We start from the raw sequence: 23483 nt of genomic DNA, 5'->3' as shown, positions 1-23483 counted from the left end.
GGTTAAGCTCAGGCATGATACTTTGCATTTAGAGTATCTGTTTTTATGTCCGATCTGTCAAAGGTGATACCATGATTGTCTGCTGCAAACCTGCTAAAAATAACATAAATGCATTCTTCATTTTCATAAATGAGTGTCAGAAACCTGGTAAATAATTAGGATTCCAGTATTGAGCAATTGATTTATTATCGTTGAAGTCGATATGGTGCTTAATTTGGACCGCATCCAGATTGTTGGCTGTGTTTGTGTGCTCGGGGTCTCTGAGTTTAAAGGCTGAAATGTTCCCGCTGTACAGTAATCTGATCACTAGCCTGTGTGTTGCAGATTTATCAAAAACCCACATCAAATGTTAATGATTTACAGCCGGAGCTTCCTGCTCAGTTGCATTGTTTCCATCATACAGAGTATAGGGATACTGAATATAGGGAAAAATCACACACACACACATACACACACACACACACACACACACACACACACACACTGAGTGACATAGTTAGACAATCTAGTCCATTTGCAGCCTGGGAATGGGGCTCTGTCTGTGGATGCTTTTGATCAGATCTGTAGAGAAAGAACAGGACAGTCTCCTCTCATTATGCCACACAGTGAATCAGGGAATTTCACCCATTGTTTTGTGTGTCGTATTGTAGAAAAAATAACATCACATAAAGGTTTTTATCATGACGAGCATGTCAGGTCATTTCTAATCTTTTTGGGTCGCACTTTTTAATCTTTCGGGGCCACGGTGTAATCCCATGAATTTTTTTTTTTTTTTTTTGAGCCCTGGATTTGATGCATTACGCTGCTTTTGATAAGGACAGTGTACTTGAAAAAGATGATTAACTGGAATTACCTCTGGAGCACTGCAGGTGTACAAGGCTGTCCTGGTAGCAGAAACGGAAGCAGTAATAACACGACATCAAAGAGATGTCAGAAACCGTCTCCATTTTAGTTGAAAAATCCCAGCATCACCTTCCATGAACTGAATCTTGCTGCCGTCTCTGTCCTTGTCTGTAACTCCATGACGCACTGTTACAGCAGAGGGTTTCTAAAGTTAGCTCAGAATAGGACAACAGCAGTAACAAGGGCTGCTGTTATTCCCACAGCAGGAGCGTATAGAAGCCCTGGCCTCTATTACCATAATGTACCGTTCACACAGTATACATGCCTCTCTATTGTTGGCGAGTTAAGTTGATTCACTGCTCATCAATCTGCTTCACAGCACGTCGCCCATGCTGCGGCTCGATGCCATGTCTGCGGTGACATCACACACACGCACGCTTCTTGCACTATAAGGGGATGTGATGGAAGGCGTATGTTGCTGTGCCGTGCCGTTCGTGACTCAGTGGTTGCCGCAGCTAGGCTTCTGTGCAACTTCACAAGCATCATAATCCCATGGTGCCACATCCTGCCTCTTCATGCTTGAGCCTGGCAAACATGATGCCTTAATGCACCACGCTTACCAGCTGCAGTGTTTAACTGCAGGACACAGTTACTGTAATTTGGCATCCGCGTACTTTTTGCTCCCTCTAATTCACATTCCCTGTCGATATCTCCTCTACCATTTCGCTTCTCCTTTCTTCATCTCTGTCTGAGTCACTAAGGATGGAATACAAATCTAAGATCGGCAGACCTCAGGTGTATGCAGAGAGGCCATCACAGTAAGCAGCAGCAGCTGGAGCAATGGGAGAATATTACCATCCATCCATCCATTTTCTTCCGCTTATCCGGGGCCGGGTCGCGGGGGCAGAAGCCTAAGCAGAGAAGCCCAAGCTTCCCTCTCCCCAGCCACCTCCTCCAGCTCATCCGGAGGGACCCCAAGGCGTTCCCAGGCCAGCCGAGATACATAATCTCTCCAGCGTGTCCTGGGTCTACCACGGGGCCTCTTCCCGGTGGGACATGCCCGGAACACCTCACCCAGGAGGCGGCCAGGAGGCATCCTAATCAGATGCCCGAGCCACCTCAACTGGCTCCTTTCGATGTGGAGGAGCAGCGGCTCTACTCTGAGCCCCTCCCGGATGGCCGCACTCCTCACCTTATCTCTAAGGGAGAGGACAGCCACCCTTCGAAGGAAACTCATTTCTGCCGCTTGTATTCGCGATCTTATTCTTTCGGTCACTACCCAAAGCTCGTGACCATAGGTGAGGGTAGGAACGTAGATCGACCGGTAAATCGAGAGCTTCGCTTTTACGCTAAGCTGCCTCTTCACCACGACGGACCGGTGCAGCGTCCGCATCACTGCAGAAGCAGCCCCGATCCGCCTGTCGATCTCCCGTTCCCTTCGCCCATCACTCGTGAACAAGACCCCGAGATACTTAAACTCCTCCACTTGAGGCAAGAACTCGTTCCTGAGCCGGAGATGGCACTCCACCCTTTTCCGGCTGAGGACCATGGCCTCAGACTTAGAGGTGCTGATTCTCATGCCAGCCGCTTCACACTCGGCTGCGAACCGTTCCACTGCGAGCTGGAGGCCCCCCCCTGATGAAGCCAACAGAACCGCATCATCTGCAAAAAGCAGAGATGAGACTCTGAGGCCACCAAGGAAGAAGCCTTCCGCCACCTGGCTACGCCTAGAAATTCTGTCCATAAAAATTATGAACAGAATCGGTGACAAAGGGCAGCCCTGACGGAGTCCAACACCCACAGGAAACAAATCCGACTTATTACCGGCTATACGGACCAAGCTCTCACTGTGGTTGTACAAGGACTGAATGGCCCGCAACAATGGGCCAGACACCCCATCCTCCCGCAGAACCTCCCAAAGAACACCCCGAGGAACACGGTCGAATGCCTTCTCCAAGTCCACAAAGCACATGTAGACTGGTTGGGCAAACTCCCACGCACACTCGAATATCCTTGAGAGGATAAAGAGCTGGTCCAGCGTTCCACGACCAGGACGAAAACCGCATTGTTCCTCCTGAATCCGAGGTTCGACTAACGGACGCACCCTCCTTTCCAGCACCCTGGCATAGACCTTACCGGGGAGGCTGAGGAGTGTGATCCCCCGAAAGTTGGAGCACACCCTCCGGTCTCCCTTCTTAAAGATGGGGACCACCACCCCGGTCTGCCAATCCAATGGCACTGCCCCAGATCTCCACGCGATGTTGCAGAGGCGTGTCAACCAAGACAGCCCTACAACATCCAGAGCCTTCAGGAACTCAGGGCGAATCTCGTCCACCCCAGGGGCTCTGCCACCAAGGAGTTGTTTAACTACCTCAGTGACCTCACCCCCAGTGATGGTCAAGTCATCCCCCTCATGCCCAGACTCTGCTTCCACTACAGAAGGCGTGTCAGTGGGATTCAGAAGGTCCTCGAAGTATTCCTTCCACCGTCCGACTATAGCCTCAGTTGAAGTCAGCAGCACCCCCCCCGCACTATAAACAGTGTGAGTGAAGCACTGCTTTCCCCTCCTGAGTCGCCTGACGGTTTGCCAGAATCGCTTCGATGCCGTCCGAAAGTCTTTTTCCATAGCCTCACCGAACTCCTCCCACACCCGAGTTTTTGCTTTGGCCACTACCCGAGCTGCATTCCGCTTGGCCTGTCGATACCTGTCAGCTGCCAGAATATTACACCGTGCAAAATGTAGTCCTGCATCACCACTCAGTTGTAGATATTGAAGGCTAGTTCAGCACAAACAGCATTAGCATCATGATGCAGAAGCCGATAGAGTGGAGTGGGGTTCCTAGCTTGCTTGCTAGACATTTCCGTGTTTGGACAGGAGGGACATACAGGGCTAAACAGGAGCAGGGAATTGTGAAACTTGTGTCAAGATGTGTAAGAGCTTGTCAAAGAGCTGTTTGTTAATGCATGTTGTAGAGACTATGTTCATCTACTATGAGCATATGTGTGTGTTTTTTCTGGGTATAGCATTTCAAGACAGTCCCAGAGAGGACACTGGCCCGAAGCCTCAAAGACACTCTGAGAGCCAAAATGAAGCATTCCTTAAGCAGTCGGCTCAGCACACATAAAACACACGCAGTCACAAACACACACCTCCATGATTATAGAGTCACTGCGAAGAGATATTTCTCACACACATCACACACACTCCCCCACCCTCCTCGGCTCACGCCGCCTGTCCCCTACTCCAGCAAATAATTTCTGCTGTCGCTTCAGTTTGAATTTGTGAATGAAGTGCAGCTCGGTTAGTGTCCAGAAACAGCTCATGAATAATGCACCAACCCTGATGTGTTTTCCCCTCCAGCTTTGAATCACTATTGCGTTTAGATGCCGAGGTGATAGGAGGTATTTGTTTTGATGTGAAACAGAAAGGAGAAGTCACTTCTGTGTGCTGGCAGCGTCACAGAGACCGAGCGACCTGTTTTATAACTGTTGGTCTTTCTTATTTGGCGAAGGTATGTGATCAGTGCCTCTTTTGCCTAATCACATACCTGAATGTTTGGTTGTTAGTCAGCAGGATTATGCAAACGCTGCCACGCCATATTTCAAGAATCTTTGGGAGAAGTGTTACATGGTCAAAGGTAGAATCCATTAAACTTTATATGTTTGAATCCAGATCAGTTTCTTTAACATGGTGGCCTGATTATTCAAGGCCTCATATGTGAGGAGAAGGATTTTAAATCCAATTCTGGATTTAACAGGGAGACAATGAAGAGAAGCCAATATGGGAGAAATCTGCTCTCTCTTTCTAGTCCCCATCAGTACTCTAGCTGCGGCATTTTGGATCAACTGAAGGTTTTTCAGGGAGTTTTTAGAACAGCCTGATAATAATGAATTACAATAGTCTAGCCTAGAAGTAATAAATGCATGAATTAGCTTTTCAGCATCACTCTGAGACAGGATCTTTCTAATTTTAAAGATAATGTGCAAATGCAAGAAAGCAGTCCTATTTATTTGTTTAATATGTGCATTGAAGGACAAATCCTGGTCAGAAATTACTCCAATATTTCCCACAGTGTTACCGGAGGCCAGTGCAGGTACATAAAAAATGTACATAGTACTGCATTATGGTGTTATTTCTAACATCTATCAGTATAGGCAAGCCTTTCTCATTACAAGTAGTCATAATATTAAAATGAAAAATATCACCTTTGATATTTTGGAGTATTTTAAAGCAGCCGTATTTATTCTTTCTGCCACAGGAGCAGCAAACACATCGCTGAGATTCTCACCTTATAATGTTGTTATGAACAGCTGACTGTTGCCTAACCATCATTAATGGCACAGCATTAGCATTCGTGGGTAGTCGTGTTTGTATTTTTCTGTTGAATGCAGCATGTAATATGACGGCATGCTCTTTTTGACCTGTTTTTTGTTATTCTGTCCTTTCTGCTATTAAGTAAAATTTGCTTGTATGCGCTCGTGTTGCTGGAAAGCACATTTTGTGCTGCACTATTGCTCAACTTCTGCCCCTCTCTAAGAGCCCATATTTTAGCTGTACAGCAGTTCATGAACTGTACACAGCGCTCGTTCATCATGCTGTCTCTCCCCAGAGCTGGCACTTGACTTTCGTGAGATTATTCAGTGTACGACATGGAAATTCAACACAGGGAACACAAAAAGCATCTTTGCCCACACGTCCCTCACCGCAGCACTCACATCTATTGTACTGCACATCCTTTATGCTCAGACTAACCTGAACGGTCTGTGATTCGATGAGGGGAAGGGGCAAACCTCCCTTGTCCTCTCCAGTGAATCAGCCAATCACACGTGAGGAGTCCTTACCTTGGCTGGCGAGCAAAGATGGCAGCAGTGATTTATGAGTCCTTTTGAAATGTATGGAAAGTTGTCACGTACGAAATTAAGGGGATGCTTCACAGAGCTTTTTCCTCACCAAAATGTCATTATTACTTTGGAGGAAAAGTGGGAGAAATGTAGGAGAAAAGTGGCTTATGAATAATTGATTCTGAACAAAAGAATAAATGCATTAACGCACAGTTAGCCTACTCCATCCTTTCATCCACTTCCTGGATGGTTTCCTTCCAAGCGGACAATGAAAAAAAAGGCTTTTTTTTTTAGAAATATGAAGCTACTGATTGTAACCAATTTCATACCTTCCAACATTTTGAGCTTCCATTTTTATTGTGTTCTTTTTTTAAAATCAATACCAAGATGCATGAGTTTAGACAGATCATAGACATATTTTTGTCTTCACTCTGCATCCCTCCACACGCACAGAAATACAGCCAGTGGATCACAGTGCACTACTCTCAGTACACTGTTTGGTTTCTCTTTGTTTACCTTACTGCACACAATCTTGCACGCAAACAAGCACACATGATGAAAACTGAAAAATGCAATCGGGTAATGATTGTATATTTTGTGCCCTCCTGTTGTTCATACTTTGTTTAACCTTTTTTCTTTAAAAATAAAAAAGTAATCAGGTGGGAAAAAATGAAGATTACTTCTATGACAAAAATAATGTAATAAAAAATATGACTTGGTCTGTTTGTGCAAATGAAATAATCAAACAGGATTTTAGCTGCATAGCTTTTTATGTAAAAACCTGCTCTTGTATTTTGAGACTAAGGCAGTAAAATTGTGTTACATGTTATTGTGTCTGAGTGAATATTTTCCTTGCAGATAGTTTCTGTGAAATCGAGAACTAAAACTTGATTTCATGCAAAAGGAGATAACATGTTACAGAGCTTTAAGAGTCTAAGTTGGAGTGAGAGGAAGAAGTGGTGCTGCATCCTGCTGTTTAGTCCCAATCTTCTATCGCTTTCTGTGTGCCAAAATAGTCCAGGCTTTCATTAGGGTTTAACAGGGACTGAGGCCTATGAAGTGCAGTGCAAAGTAAAGCTCTAGAGTACAGATGGTTTTTAGCCCAAACAAAACATTATACAGTACCAGTCACAAGGTTGGACACACAGAATTTGAGAAAATCTTGTTCACAGTGGACCGACTGATAATGTCTTTTGTTCTGCTCCCTCTGAACTGCAGGAAAAGAAGCCCATCTGCATCCAGGGATCCAAACCAAAAATACGACCAAAGGGAGGGGGGTGACCATTCACAGTATGCCCCGACGGACGGCGGCATGCCCAGATCACCGTCTGACTATGGGGATGGGGACCCTCGGCGGGCTCCGCGGGGCCCACACATCTACACAGACATGGATGCAGCACGAATGGGCTATCGGGACCGTCGGGGCCCCAGTCGCTGGCACTCACAGGAATACCCGCTTGACCAGGAGCTAGATGGACCGCCCAGTGAGTATGATCTCCAGCGGCAGCGCCAGGAAGAGTTCCAGGCCCGCTATCGCAGCGATCCCAATCTGGCGCGCTACCCTGTGAAGCCGCAGCCCTACGAGGAGCAGATGAGGATGCACGCTGAAGTGGGCCGGCTAAGGCACGAGCGTCGCCACAGCGACGTCTCCCTCGCCTACACGGAGCAAGATGAGCCCAGCCCCATCCGGCTGTCCCGCCAGCTTCTCACAGAGCGCCGGCCGCCTATGGTGGGACAGCGCTCCTACTCCGTTGACCGCTCCTCACCGGGGCCCGTGGGTCCTGGCCTCGGAGGCCACAGAGGAAACCATAGCCCCCCAACGCCACACCGCAGTCCTGTGCTGGGTGACCGGTCAGGGGACCTGCGAAGAGGAGACCTGGGGGTAGGTGGGGATATGATGAGAAGGCAACAGCACCACTTGGACCCCAGTTCAGCTGTCCGCAAGACCAAGAGGGAGAAGATGGAGAGCATGTTGAGGAACGACTCTCTTAGCTCAGACCAGTCGGAGTCAGTGCGCCCGCCACCCCCCAAACCCCACAAAACCAAAAAGGGAGGGAAGATGAGGCAGGTGTCCCTGAGCAGCTCCGAGGAGGAGCTGGCCACCACACCAGAGTACACCAGCTGTGAGGATGTGGAGATAGAGAGTGAGTCAGTTAGTGAAAAAGGTAGGAGCCACCACACCACCAGCCTCACCCCGTCTATTCTGTCTTTGCTTCTTCTTCTTCTTGATGTTTAAAGGTTTACTCAGCATTAGTTCATAGCTTACAAATGCACACTTCTCAGTGCTGTTTTTGTGCATTCTTAAAGCCTTTCTGCTTTGCTATTATTGATCAAATATTGTTGTGAAGAAGGCTTTGTTTAATTGTAATTCAGTTATTGTTGTGTCTTATGTTGATATTGATAACGCAGATGTAGATGCTGTATAACTTTCAGATTCCCCAGTCTGCAGTCTGTATATGTGCTCTGTGTGTGTCTGTGTGTGTGAGTGTGTGTGTGTCTGTTTATAAATGTATTTTTATCTGTGAGGCTCATTATTTCATTTTGAAAAATCTTTGAAGTTGTTCTTGTTTATGTAGATCTTTAAATAAAGATAACATTCTATTAAACCATTAATACAAACATCTGCACAATAAATTCAGAATTCTTCTTGTTTTTATTCTTCTTAAAAATATTCCATAACCAGCAATGAATTTTCAGTGATCTTCAGTTTTTGGATCTTAAAAAGCCCGTATTTACTTTAGCAGTGGTTAATTCATCTGACAGAAAACAAAACAACCATTGCACATGTGTTGTAAAACCCTTTAAAAACTGAAAATGATGAGCCTTATGTTTGTGCAAAGAACTGCTGCGTTATCTGTTTGTCATTAATGAATCTACTCTAACAGCTCTTTGAGCCTTCGAGGAGGAAGCTTGTGCACTCATGAGACAGCCAGATATGTTTCAGTGCGGATGGGTGTTTATGTGCGTGGCTGTGATTTTAAACCAACATAGCACTGCTGCTCTCAAGGCTTTCTGCTTTCACCGCTCTTATGGCACTCTTGCCAGGTCCTACCACAGCTGTTTCACGGTGTGCTCTAATGGACAGTGTTATGTAACCAGCAGGCAGAAGGAAACTGAGAGAGGTTTGGTGCGTGCGTGCGTGCGTGCATGTGTGTGTGTATGTGTGTGTGTAAACTGAAACAAAGTGAGCTGAGTTTAGAACAATAAAGCAAATGCAGGTCATAAATGAGCAGAGGGTTATTATATGTGTTCCTGCAGCATATTGTACCTGTGCTGTTAGCCTTGACGTTACAGCTTCCACATACAGTGGTGCTACAGTACCATGCTGTTTATGTAAATCCTTATGAAGTGCTTCAGTCTAGCAAAAACTGATTGTGTAAAAAAAAAAACTTCCTGACTGAAGCTGATCTGTTTCCATCTCACCTTTCTTGAAGTATATAAAACACATACCAGCAAGCAAACACAGTGACTGAATTAAATGCCACTTTGCATAAAATCAGCCTCTAAAGCAGTTGTTAGCTTCTTGCTGCTCCACCTAGTTGACAGTTGTTGTAATTGCAAATTGATGTTTTTTTCTGTAACTACGTAGGCCTTTACCTGGGAATGTTAAAATTAAGAAAGAGGGCGCAGTGGTGGGGTTAAACTATAGAAAGGCTGAAAGCACAGTGGCACAGTTTGCTTTTGTCACTAACGGTGGATCAAATGTTTAATGCAGAGGAGAGCAGAGGAATTTGGTTGCCCTGCTCCGTTATGTAACTGTTCTCAACTCTAAGGCAAGCGGCCCAGCACCGGCACTGCATTATTGATGTGGGAGTTTCCAGATTTACAGGTAGCCGTGAAGCAAAAATAGGGAGAAGGCAGGTTGTTTTGAGGGTCAGAGTTTCAGTTGTTTCTGTGCACGTCTGTCTGCCTCCTCCACAGGTCACCCTGTGTAGGAGAGAAAAGAAAAACAAAGGGAAGGGTTGAACTATTGACCTGGATAAGTATAGCGTTCCATGCTGGGTACAGAACAAACTCAGACAGCTGATTATGTGGAGCTATCTTTGGTCTTTATTTAGTTATAATTGGCAGTTTCATTAATTTATGACATAATTAAGGCTGCTGTGATTCAGTGCATGTAGGGAGTCTGATAAATGGGTCAGCAAATTGTACTGAACCATTTATTTTAAAACAGTGTGTCCATGTTTTCATAGTAAGCTTAATTATGCAATAGACAGAAAGTAGATTCAAAGTCAAGGCTCCAGATGTGCATGTGTGAGCGTCAGATGTTTTTCATCCGGGTCAGACCGAGCAGGTATTTTAAATGCTCCTAAAAAGAGCGTCCTCGGTTGCACGGCTAAGGCCGAAAAGCTGACCGCGTGAAGAACTCTCTCTGCTTGTTTTGTAACAAAATGCAAACCAAGTGGTCTTTGATTATCTAACAGATAACATCTACCATCACCAGGAATGAAAGAGCAAAAAAAAAAAAGGCAAAACAACATTAAAAATCAGCCAGGTCAGCAATGTAAAGAACAGCAATTGTAATTGCACATGAGACCAGAGCAGAAGCGAGATTGAAAAGAAAGCAGAAAGCAACTTCTTGCCATATGTACCTCAGCATCTCGGGGTTTGTGCATTCAGCTTGACTGGACAACAAGATGAGTGTGTGTAACAGCAGGCTAAGCAGGGTGTATGTCACGCTGTCTAATCTCTGATATCTAGAAAGGGGCCTCTGAAGAAGGAGGGGGGCTGGATGGGACTAGAATAAGAGTAGTCAAAGGGGACGACTTAGACTGGAAAAGAAAGGGCGTGCCAACTGTAATGGGCCTGGCTTTTGTGTGTGAGCGCAGGAGACTGATTTATTGCGATGGTGCTCTCCCTGTGTTTTCCTCTTTATTGATTCCCCTGACATGCGGTCTCATAATAATGCCGAACACACAGAACAGGAGAGGATGGCTGGCTAACTGCAGTGGACAGGTGGACATTGTGCAGTGACAACCTAAGTTACATCCTCATTAATGGCCTTTGGGATCACCTTTTGCAGCTCAGTAATAGTGTTGGGTTTGTTAGATCTTAGAAAGATGGTCTTATTAAGTCAGCCTTTTATACCTGAAAGGATAAGACTGCTGCATGGTTTTTGTGCATAATAAGGAGAGATAGTTTGGCCTTGTTTATTAAAATAGATATTGATGTTTCAAGCTCTGCCTTCATTAGCAATTTGACACGATGCTGTTTCACCTTCGTAGCATGGCGACTATGTTTAAACATTCACATTGTTTCACGCTGCCTCTTTTTTGCTCTCACCTCTTGAATTGTAGTAAAAGCAGCATCAATAATTAATGAGCCAATTAATAGTTTACACTGGTTTTTATTGAGCCGTCAAAGTGATGGAGAGCCTGCTGGTGGTGAACTCCGCCACTGCCTGCACGTCGGCTTCGACCTGAATCAGCACTTTGCGGGGCCTCGGAGCCGGAGCGAAACGGCGGGGCTGGGCGCAGACTGCTGATGCTCAACAATTTATAGCCATGATGAGTTTCCTGTTCGCTGAAACACCACACAGTGCCTTGCTGAGGATCAGTGGGCAATTGTGGTGGTGCCACTGTTAATGAAGCTTCGGGGAAAGAAAGGAGAAAGGGATGGGTGTGTCTCTGCACTCGCTCAAATTCTTTTTTTTTGTTTCACAAACATTAAGGGAGGGCTGTGGAGGGGGCTTGCTGAAGATGGAGGTGTGTCACAGGAGGAAGTACAGACATAGGTGGAGGTGGAACTGTGAGTGATGCAACCTTGAGATAAGCCATGTAGTGTCTACATTCATTCTGTCCACGTGAAACGCACAAGAAGCTCAGACTGTTTTTGCACAGAGGTAATTTCTTACTTCCCATCTCTGCTCCTACATGCAAACCTTAAGCTGTTAGAACTATTATGACCACATTAGGTAATTCACTTGTTCATTGAAAAGTGTATACCACAGTGAAGTGTGCTCTGGTGTTATGCTGCTGACAGATGAGCAGCTGAAAGGCAAAGGAGGTAATTACTGTTGTCAGCTGTTGGTTAGAGGGCCACAGAGGCCAAAGCCTATCTGGGGACATCCATAATATTTTATCACAGCACATAACTGTGCACACTAAGTGGCTACAGTGCTTCCTTAGAATGATGGATGGATAGTGATAGCAAAGGGAGTTGTTTGGCTTAAACTGACCTTGCAGCTTAGTCACAACAAAATTGCAAGTTTGAAAATGTCATTGGAGATCTTTTTATTATATTAAAGGGGGACTATTATTCTCATATCCTGCTCCATGTTAATTATTCTTGGACTCTCCCAGAGTAGCTTCCCATGATTCACAGTCCAAAATATTCCTTATTTATTCTATTTTAGCCCTCTCTCCCTTTAAGCCAACTTTCTTCTGATTCGCTGCTCTTCGTTAAACAAAAAACAAAATAAAAAGGTCCCCTCCCACTGACATCATATAGGTAAAATCAGTGAGATTTTGGCTAATATTAATCGCTTGTACATCCACGGACTTTGTTATTTGAAACTTTTTCCAACACCCGTCAGTGATGTTATGATTGTTGATGTTACATATTTGTGCATCAGAGAGCGCTCTGCAACTTTCCTGTTGGCAGCGCGTTTGGAATTCAACAAACAAGACAGGCAGCTGATCTGAGCAGAGTCAGACAGAGTGTAAATGATTACATAAATAAGTACACATAACAAATGTTATGTTATGCTTCGTGTGTCTGAAAGAAAAAAATATCGTCCGATAGATCGGGATATCAGATTTTAAAATCACCAAATATCTGTATCGTATATCCATCGGGCTCTATTAATTGTGGGGTTGGTGTTTTAATCTACAACCCTATATTACCCCAATGCAATGAGGGATTATTTAAGACATTTCTGGCTATGTATATTCACAGGGATGCTTTCTTCATATAAACTTCTTCCATACAGTGTCTTTTTTTCTTCACCCTTGTATGGTCCAGCCTCCCATCACCTCCTCAGCCTTCACATCTACAAGCATACGCAGTCTATTTTTATGCCTTTCCGTCAGAGTTCCCTGATTTCCCTGAGATTGAATCCTGAGCCAGATAATACTTGAAGGAGGCCTGTCCTCTATAGATCCATTAAGTTCTACAGCTCTTTGCAGGGGAAGTGAAGTGTGGGGAATCTGAGATATATATATATATATATATATATATATATATATATATATATATATATAAATGGCCCGTGTGTTAAACAAGTACAGTGTTTTCAGATGACTCTCACTTGTGACTGCGACCCTGAGGTGCACACAAGTAAAAACTAACAACAGCATATTTGCTGTCAGGACCAAGTATTATCTCTGTATTATTTAAATGTCCCATTCTTCAGTAAACATTTTAATAAGAGTTTTTTTTTTTTTTTTGCACTTTTCAGTTCTCTTATTTTTCAGGCCACAGTGGCTTTCATTGATAGTAGAGGGAGACAGGGGGAAGATACAGGGGAAGACACGCAGGCAAACTAGCGACAGGCCAGGACTCGAACCTGTGCTGCCCACACCACAACGCAGCATATATATGGGGTTGCCTGCTCCACCACTGAGCTACCCGGGCGGCCCGCTTCTCTTTTTTCTGACTGGTAAAGTTAACTGGTAGTGTAACTGAGTAACATTTAAATGCATAATGCTTTCTAATGGGATGCTAAAAGTGTGTCACAGACTGAAGTCCTGGACAGAGAAGAGCAGGAGTTCACTGTTAACTTGTATCCGTCTTTACCTCCATACTGCGCTCCCCTGAGAATCTTAGCACTATGTTTGGATTCAACATTTTTCACTCTTTTTAATTAGCTTTAATTTTTAAGCTTCTTAATCAAATTGAAAGTGCTCATCTCGCTGCTTAGGACATCCACATGGGAGAACAGGGCAAACCCTGCAGAATGACAAAGTTGATTCTGCAGACATAGTTTTTTCCAGCAGATGAAAAGCTAGTGAGCAGTTCTCTAATAAGATGTCTTCTCTTTATAACCATTTCTTGAAAGCATGACAAGAAACTTTCATCCTGTACTCATCATCGTAGCCACTCGCCTGTGTTTCTCCATGTCCGCTGATACTATGGCAGAAGTTGTAATCAGAGCCTCATCTTTAAAAGCTCCCCCCAGTGCACTTTAGATTGAGGTCAGTTAAGGTTGTGTGGCATTGCAATCTGAATCCCCAGTTAAACACATTAGTGATCTGCCCTGCTCCCTCCTATAGATGCAGCTCCTTTAGGATAAGATAGCAGTGTGCTGACTTTGTTTCAACAAAAGGTGAGTTGTCATTTCAATGAAGGATCCAGCCAAAATGCTTCTGAAGACTGTTGTCTGAAAATCAGAGGAATATATATATATTTTCTATTTTCTCAACACTGAACTTATTTATTTAATTCATATGGACTGTTTATCCTTGCTCCCCTCCTTGTACATCATCACAGTTCAGTAGTTGTAGCAAGCAAGATGTTTAAGAACATTAATTATTTGATTAAAATTATGATCTTCAAAACAGTCCAACATGATAAATGATCTTGGCGTGGGGGTGGCTCAGTGGGTGAGTAGGCGACCGTATATGCCGCATGGCTGTGACACAGGCGGCCCGGGTTTGCGCCTAATCTGTGGTCCTTTACTTTGTGTCTCCCAACTTTCCTGTCTCTCGTCTTTGCACGCTATATAATAAAGGTGAAAACAAAAGCTTTAAGAGGTTCCTTGTGTGTGCTGCTGGAACACATATAATACCTTTAATGAATCTGAAGCCTAAAATTGTCATTTTGTGTTAGCTCCACCATGGCTTGTGTGTTGTTTTTTTACTGTACAGTGCTGAGATAGTCAAATCAATCCATTATGTATTGAGTTCTGAGCTGCATCTTTCCTTCTCCACAGGGATTTTAGGGATGGTTATCACTTTTGCTGAGCTACAGGAGCGTGTGTGTGTGTGTGTGTGTGTGTGTGTGTGTGTGTGTGTGTGTGTGTGTGTGTGTGCGTGCGTGTGTGTGTGCGTGTGTGTGTGTGCATGTGCGCGCATGTGTGTTTGTGTCAGTGTCTGTACTTTGTGGTGTCCTCACTTGTCCCTCTTGCTGTCCTCTCTCGTGTATGTATGCCCTCCTCCCTCCTTACAGGAGATTTGGATGGCCATTGGTGGGACCATGCGTCATGGCATAGCAGCGAGGCTTCCCCAATGTCTTTGGTGAGACATGTGGAGCCCTGCGTTGACCCTCCCTCCCTACCTCCCTACCTCCCGCCCCTTAACCCCATCTCTCTCTCTCTCTCCCTCTCTTTCTGTCTCCCTCCTCTCCCCATCCCCTGTTCTCCCGGAGTCTTTTGTCATTTCATGTTTCCTTTGTTTTATTTACACCTTTGCATGTTGTTTTTTCTGTTTTTCTTTCTGTTTTTATCCCACACCTGTAGGGGACAGTCAAAGGGGAAAAAGAAAAACTATTGAGCAGTCATTTATGTCCGAGCCGACACACACCTTATCTGAGAGGCAAAAGAAAATGGTGCGCTTTGGGGGACACTCATTTGAAGAGGACTTGGCATGGTGTGAACCGCAGGTTAAAGACTCGGGAGTTGATACGTGCAGTAGCACTACCCTAAACGAGGAGCATAGCCATAGTGAGAAGGTACTGAGACAATCTAGCCTGCATTTTGTTATGATTATTATTTATGACCTACCCATCCAGTCTTTGTTTGCTTTCTGTCACCAAGTGTAAGTAGGTGAGATGTTTGTTTCTTTGGATTTTATTTGACGTTGTATAAATTGATTTCTCTTGCGATTTCGTTCCTTTTTGTTCGGTTACTTTTGGCTCCACCTTGCTCGGTGTTGCCTGAAAACAACTCATTTGGGGACACCCTCTTTGCTTGCTACTTGTACTTGCTGTATTGCTCCCCGAACAGAAACTACACCTCTTTACAGTAGTTGTAAAAGAAGAGCATTGACACACAACCTCTCTGTTTGTCATGGCACTCAGGAATGTGGGTCTCTCCTAGTTGCATGCTCGTTTTCCTTCGTATGTTGTGTTCTTGCTCTGCAGCGGTCCTGTTTAGTGTAGTAGGAACACCCTTACTCAGGCCCGTCTCCTCTCACTCTGCTGCCCTACCCCACAGCACCCAGTCCAGACAGATCCTGCCCCCCCGCCCAACTTTCCACTCACTTCTATAGCAAAAAGCACACAAAATAGGGAAGATTGGATTTGTTTTGCACAAAATCTGAAAACATTTGTTTTTCTTTTTTCCCTTCCACTGCCACGTCTGTGATATCACTCTATCTGTGTCTCATAGCTTTATTCTGTGCTGTCTGTTTTTCATCCTTTTTTTAATTTTAACATGGCACCCTGGGGTCTACTTCATCTGTTTCATTGGTTACTTTTATTCCCTTTTTTCACTGTCTGCTTTTTCCCCTCACTATTCCACTTGATGGTGGCTGTGTGTTTGTGCGTAGCAAAGCACCAGAGTAACACTCTGGTCTTCCTGCTCCTGTTTGAAGAGCTGGTATTAGGAGGCGTGTTGGGGCAGCTTGCTTTACTCTGCATGGGGTGCTGCATGTAGCTTAACTCCTCCCTCACACCGGCAGGTTCACACAAACTCTGCAAGACAGTTAATGAGATGTATATTGTTTGGAGAATTTTAAAAAAAATTTTCATTAATGCTTTTGTCCACTAGCAGTAGCCCAACAGATAACCCTGCATCTTCTTGAATTAAAATAACTGAGCTATCCAGTTTGTGTGAACAGTCTTCCCCAAGTGAATACAGTAAAAACAATGCTCCCTTCATGCCCTCTTTCACTATATACTGTTGTCTGCTTTGGTCTGAAGTGATCAAACTCAAATGGATGAACTGTTAAACAAAAGGTGTGTTGTTGCTCTGACCTTGTAGCACCCAGTGACGTGGCAGCCATCCAAAGATGGGGATCGCCTAATAGGGCGTATTTTGCTCAACAAGCGCATGAAAGATGGAAGCGTGCCTCGAGACTCAGGTGCTCTGCTCGGTCTGAAGGTGAGCTTACAGTCTGTGTAGGTGTTATTCGCACTGTACGCACTCACACTGACGCACTCGCGCTGCGTGGTCATCCTGAATTACCATCAAATTGGTCCCAAAATATCTTGTTAAAATATGCACATTTAGCATGTTGGCTTTAAATTTCTTCCTGATAGGGTCCAGCTGAAAGCATCAGTGTTAGATGTGCACTATGTGCTGACATTTTAGAACTTCAGGGTGTGTCATTTTGTGCCCTTTTTTTGTGTTTGTTTTGCTGAATTTCTCCACAGCTTCCAGTTCTTACATCATAGTACTACTCACTATTAATAGTCATTATACTCCTGATGAATATTAATGAGTGCTGGTTGATATTGGGCTCTATAATCTTCTGAATTCATTCATACTGAACTTCTTCAGTGAACTGCATTCAGCTGCTCTGTCCCTGCCGTTTTTCGCTTTTTATGTATTTATACTGTACCTTCACATTCTGATGCTAATTTACATTCGTTGCTCTCTGTGTGTCTTTTTTGTATGGTTTCAGTGCAGCCTGCTTGTAATTGGTTGAATTATTTATTGGCTGTTTTTTAGATGTTTCATTTTCTCTTTCACTGTTGCATAATTCTGTAGGTGGTGCGCACCTTTAAAAAAAATTACAGAGCAGCCAAAGTCCGCAAGAGCATAGCACGCCACTAGGAGGAAGAACCGAGGGCGGCAAGATGGGGGGAAAAAAAAAATCATTACTGATTAAATGAGCCTCCTGAAATGGCATGTTTGTGTCTGCTCAGTGCTCCTGTGCATTTCTGTCCGCTCAGCAGCAGCCACCCAGCCAGGCAATCCAGCCAGTCAGTCCATCAGTCAGGCTGCCAGCCTCGCCCTCACTGTCCATCTCTCTCTCGCGCTCTTCCTTTGCAAGCCTCCCTCTCTACCTCCTGCCTGTTACATAAAGCCATTTCATTTAGCAGACTTCCCTAAGCTCCTTTGTATGTTGGCATTCAGCTGCCATTAAGAGGGGATTTTTATTTGTATGATGCCAGTGTAAGCTGAGGAGAGTGGAGTACAGCAGCTCAGGACTGTACAGTACAGCTCTAGCCCACGGCCCTGTGCTGTTACAGAACCGCGGTACAGCACCAGAGTGTTTCCCCGGGGACGAAAGCACCATCCCGGACAGTTTTTTTAAAAGACTCTGATGCACTTTTAGCATTGACCCTCTCCTCCCAATGCATTTATTGTGGTTTCATACCTTGCAGGCAAAAGCTAAATCCCTGACATCAACAGAATGCTTTGCGAAAATAAATCTATGTTCTACTATAAGCTGCAGTGATTATATGTCATACTGTGTAGAGTTAATGTGGTGCATTAAATCTACAGAGATAATAACACAGCTGAAGTTTTATTTTATAAAAGAAATTTCAGTGCTAATGCAGTCACCTCTCTGTGTCTACAGGTGGTGGGAGGCAAGATGACAGAATCTGGTAGACTTTGTGCTTTCATCACTAAAGTGAGGAAAGGAAGTCTAGCAGACACTGTTGGACACCTCAGACCAGGTATTAAAATGCACACGCAAATATTTACATAGAAATTAAAATGGTAGAATTCAACTATGACAACACAGACAGTCTGAGCGTAAAGGGTAAAGACGTTTGATGTGACACTGAGTTTCTCTGGCGTTTTTGCAGGCGACCAGGTGCTGGAGTGGAACGGGAAGCTTTTACAAGGAGCCACATTTAAAGAAGTTTACAATATCATACTAGAATCCAAGCCTGAGCCGCAGGTGGAGCTGGTGGTCTCGCGGCCTATAGGGTGAGATCTCACAACCAGCGTCTCCCACACACTCTGTTCTTCACGAGACAACTTTGGACTTGGGTGTTAATAAGCAACAGGGTGCCCTCGTTAACAGTAACCAAGGTGTTAGGTGTGGGTGAGAATTTGTGCCGAAATTGTGTTACTTTTCCATTTAACACAATAAGCATACTGAAGCAGACGAAGTTCGCTAGATGTGTTAACTTGTGATTTGAAAATGTAATTTTTTATTTTATTTTTTGCATTTTTGGCAACAGTGGCTTTTCGTGACAGTGGAGAGAGACAGGAAATGGGGGAAAGATACAGGGGAAGACACGCAGACAAATCGGCGCCGCCCGCACCGCAACGCGGTGTGTGTATGTGGTCGCCGGCTTCACCACTAAGCCACCCAGGCGCCCCTGAAAATGTAATTTTTAAGTGAAGCCAGGATCTGTTGAGGGCATCAACCTGCTTCTCATCAAGTGTGTGTTGGGAAAGCCCAGAACTGGGTGAGGTCTTGGTGATGGGAGCGGCCATTCTCTAGATAAGTCCCAACATCTCAGATCAAGAATGGGATTCATCCAGAGAAGGCGCCACTTTATTACAAATAATTTTATTGCACAAACTTGGAATCTGTGTCCAACAACCAACCCATCAGGTGAGCAGCAGACCACGTGTGGAAATGCACACGTTCCTCTTAATTCACAGCGTACGCTGTGAGATGCTGCAAGTAATTATTAAAGACAAAGAAATGAATCTGACACGGCTGTGAGCTACACAGTTCACATTTATAGATGATTTTGAGAGATATTTCAGTGTTTTATGAGACAGATGTGATACGAAAGACATTTGTGATGTTGGAGAGATCTGTATGTGTGTGTGTGTGTGTGCCTGAAGATGCACAAATGTGGGGAAATCTCTGTGTAGAAAGCCTGAAGTTTACTAGGAAAACAATATGCTAAGTGTAAAAAAACTGTCCATGGCTTGTATGCATCTTGTATTGAGCAGCTATTCTCCCCCGTCCACCAATGCTCCACTTTAAATTCTGCTATATTAAAATGGCAGAATTTATAGGACACGGTGGGGGGGGCGTCACATCACAGACCCAAAGTTTTGGTATTGCACTCACAGTTGCACCTACGCTCGCATTACATTACTAACATCTGTAGGCTTATGCCTGCCGCTATGACTCAGAAAGCTTTATATTTTTATAATACGGAGACCCGAAAAGATAAATCTGAAGGGAACATAACTCAGAATGTGTTTGTGAAGGAGCAGCGCCGCGTTGTTTATTCAACATCTGTTCCTCCCTCCCTCCGGCTCCGGCTCTGCCATTTCTGGCCTTGTACGGCACAGAAGAACGCCGCCCGGCAATATGAAGGCCTGCCGCGTCATTTATATGCTCTACTCCAATTGTTTTTGAAAAGAAAATTGTGAGGAAAAACAGAGGCACCTTTGCTTTGTCAGTTCCTGGGTCTGACCTGCTTTGGTGCTGCTGAGGGAGCCGTTGGGTGAATGAAGACTAATGTGGTGCTTACGGTCATTAAAGCACAGTGCATTCAGCATTAGCTTAAATTGATCCACTCCATCCCCTCCTTCTCTCCTGCCTCTCACACTCTTTCGCTTTCTTTCTTTCTTTTTTTTCAGAGATATTCCAAGGATACCAGACAGCACACACTCACAACTGGAATCAAGTGAGTTTTGTCCAAATTTTCCGCGGATCAGACGGTGCCGTTTGATCCTATTAATCAGCCCAGAAACATCAAGTGAAGGAAATGTCTGTTTGGCACAGTTTGCTTTTGTCACTCTGCCTTTTATCTTCCCCTGGCAAGATTTTGTGCTCTCTTTGTGTTTCTCTTCTTGTCTGTGTCTTTCTATTGTCCTTACTGCAGTCCCCCTTGTTGTCTCCCTTTTCATCACTAAAACTACGAGCAGCAAACATAAACAGCGGGCTGTGTTGTCTGTGCCCTGCCAGGTTCGAGTTCTTTCGAGTCTCAGAAGATGGATCGTCCTTCCATCTCTGTCACATCTCCTATGAGTCCCAGCATGCTGAGGGATGCCCCCCAGTACCTGTCAGGACAGCTCTCAGTAAGTGACCTCAACTTGACATATGGAGTACATGTAAAAGCCTGGACAGGGATTGGATTGTTAGAGAGGTTTAATTGCTTTTGAGATCATATGAGTAAGACGAGCTAGTAAGTATAATTTTCCCATTGCGGATTAATTATGCAACCAAATTTGTATTTTTTTTTAGCTTAAATCTTAGTTCAAACCCTTGTTAACCATTGTTGCCAGACACTGCCTCCATCACTCAGCCTGTTCAGCTGGCCCTTCACCAACCCGGGATGGAACTGTAGCTCAGATTACGTTGGGTCATTATCTAGTATAAAAACCCTCCTGGGGTAAATTTGGTAAAGGGCTGCATTAAAGCAAGAGATAAATCAAATCTCAAATTTAGGATTCACATGGGAGTCGCATGGGACCTCCAGCACGTGTTTTTCCTGCTAGTGTCAATATTCATGAGAGTCCCACAGAGTCATTTGACCATCACTGAAACACATCCTGTGCTGAATGATAAGAAAACAAAAAGCTCCTTCATCCGCAAAATTGTCTCTCATCCACTCACCACTTAAAGTTCTGTATTTTCATGAGAAGTCTGACCTTGAAGTTCACAATCGACTAATCACTAAAACAGTTCAGTTCACTGGATAAACCTCGCGACACCTTCAGCGCCCGATGAGTAACTGTGCACAGTCGGGAGCCGTCTGTATCAAATAGCGTCTCTGGATAACAATTGGGTTTAACGTCACTGTGATGCAGGCGAGCTCTGAAGCAGAGGAGAAAAAGGTCTAGAAGAAGGAAAGATATAGTTGTGAGCCACTGATGATTTTCTCAGAGGGGGCCTATGCAGAACAGGGCAGAGCAGCTCAGGGATGAGCAATCTTTGATAAAGCAGAAATAAGGGTGAAAAGGGAAATAAGAATAAACCTGCTGGCTTAAATCGTTCATCTAAACTACAAATTTCTGTTGTTGTGTTTTGAGTGTATTGTGAGTTTTTGTGTAGTGTGGTTTTGGTTTTATTGCATTTTCTTTTTTTTTTCTTTTTTGCTGTTTAATTTTGCTTATCCAGAGCCAAAGCCTTAGTAGAAGAACACCGCCTTTTGCCCCTAGGGTCCAGGTAATGGGCCCTGTGTGAAGGGCACAAACTCTGTTTGGTTTTTGCTCATTGACTGTTGACTGGCCTTTTTTCTGTTTCCATACTTTGGAAAATGCATTCCCGGGGAAATGGCAGCTTTGAGTTTCCCCTCTTAGTGCAGTGCATTGTGTCATTTTCTTTGATTTGATTTCTTGGTATCACTGTTATGATTAGACTTCTTATAGCTCATTGTAACCCATACACATCATTATTCCCAAGTAGTGCATGCTCAGCTAATTGGAACCTATTTTAAGAGACACTCTTCCATTGCCTGATGTTTTTGTACCGACTGCAGTGATTGTGACCTAATAGTGACCTAATCGAAATAGCGGCTTGGAATTTTGTGTAGGGCAATGCCGGATGGTGTCTCTGGAAATTTCCTAGGACAAAGAACTGTGTGTGTGTGTGTGTTTTTTTTTTTTCCTGCTTCAGTGTGACATGAACCCAAGCCTCGATAACTCTAACCCTGTACACATACACAGAAGGACTCCCCCATGTGCGAGTTGAAGTGATGCTAATTAGCAGATCTGAGTTGATGGCTGTGTGGTTTCATGTTGCAGTGAAAAGATATGAAGTTCACGTCCTCTTTGGAAAGCCAAAGCCAAATTGCATTTTCCTTTTACAGATAAGCGTTAAAGAAAAAGCAAATTGTACCTCCCAAATAAAAAAAGAAACGTCAAACAGAGCAAAGCCTTCGCTACAAGAATGTCTCCTTTAATATGGGTCTTGTCTTTTTTGTGGTTTCTGTTTTCTGGTCATTATTGATTTAGGTGGCCAGAGGGTTAATATTCCTGTGTGAAACTTTGGATATTTATCTCACTGCTATGTTGTTTTGCTTAAGCGAGGCCTAAGCTTTATATCTTATGAGTAGAGAATATTGTTCTGTGTAACAGAGCATTCACATGTCTGCAAGGATTCATTGCAGGCTCTCAAGATCAAACCTAGGAATAATTAGGCTTTATATGTGTGTATTCATTAATGTGTGTACTCTTATTAAAGCAAGCATGTTTCAGTTAACTGCTTACTAACTTAAGTGCTTATTTATTGACTGTATTGGGCACATTGCACATCAGCCTCCATAGTATGTATTAATGTATTTTACTGTTAAATAATACAACTGTTATATAATACAACAGGTAACACACACATAATAATTACTCATTTTTAAGGCGAATCTTTTTGTATAATTTAAGTAATACTTTGCAGTATGTGGCATTTTGGTGGGCTAGAGATTACTTGGTACAATTTGTTTTCCCATAAGCCCCCTGCTGTCTGTTTCTACTTTATAGCTCTTGACTTGTCTTGAATGCTCTTTTTCTGCATTGCTGCATGAATGGCGAGTACTCTTAAACAGTGTGGGCCCTTTCCATAATCATATTCTGAATGAAGTATGGACCAGAACTTAGAAGTCTAACTTCTCATTTCATCTAATTTCTTTAAGGCTTCAGCTGGCCTTTTATATCTTCTAAGTTTTTTCTCCTGGAGTCCATACTTTTCTTTTAGCGTGATCCCTCTCGCAACAGCATGACTGATTTCTCCTTATTGATCCCCCACTGAATACTTGAGCGGACATTATTAGAAATGTCATCATAGTTAGATGGTAGCACAGCGTTAATATTAGAGCATGTTGCCTTTAGCATTTTGCTGCAGTTCACTTTAAGGCATTAAGCTCAGTTCAGTTCAATAAACTATATCTATCCCTGTATCAGAACACGTGAACACTCACATTAAAAAAAGAAACACAATTATTACACGCAGCCATGGAAATTACTAAAACACAAAAAGGAGGGTATTGGCATTAAAAAAAAAAAAAAAAAGAATTATCACAACATGTTAATATTGATACAGTAAAAGTACTAA

The 23483-nt window shown here is 43.9% G+C and overlaps 1 protein-coding gene across 1 annotated transcript in view; it reads left to right on the top strand.

The window, feature by feature from the left end:
• Positions 1–23483, top strand: part of rims2a (regulating synaptic membrane exocytosis 2a) — a 139915-nt gene that overhangs the window by 61158 nt on the left and 55274 nt on the right. Inside the window, exons 7-14 of the mRNA XM_030750117.1 lie at positions 6904–7850; positions 15083–15294; positions 16547–16666; positions 18093–18192; positions 18325–18448; positions 20075–20121; positions 20403–20515; positions 21558–21605. Coding sequence (XP_030605977.1) covers positions 6904–7850; positions 15083–15294; positions 16547–16666; positions 18093–18192; positions 18325–18448; positions 20075–20121; positions 20403–20515; positions 21558–21605 — 1711 coding nt within the window. The remainder of the gene's footprint in view (positions 1–6903; positions 7851–15082; positions 15295–16546; positions 16667–18092; positions 18193–18324; positions 18449–20074; positions 20122–20402; positions 20516–21557; positions 21606–23483) is intronic.

This window comes from Archocentrus centrarchus, chromosome 16, assembly GCF_007364275.1.
Source record: "Archocentrus centrarchus isolate MPI-CPG fArcCen1 chromosome 16, fArcCen1, whole genome shotgun sequence".
Taxonomy (NCBI): domain Eukaryota; kingdom Metazoa; phylum Chordata; class Actinopteri; order Cichliformes; family Cichlidae; genus Archocentrus; species Archocentrus centrarchus.
This window is presented reverse-complemented; position numbering and strand designations above follow the sequence as displayed.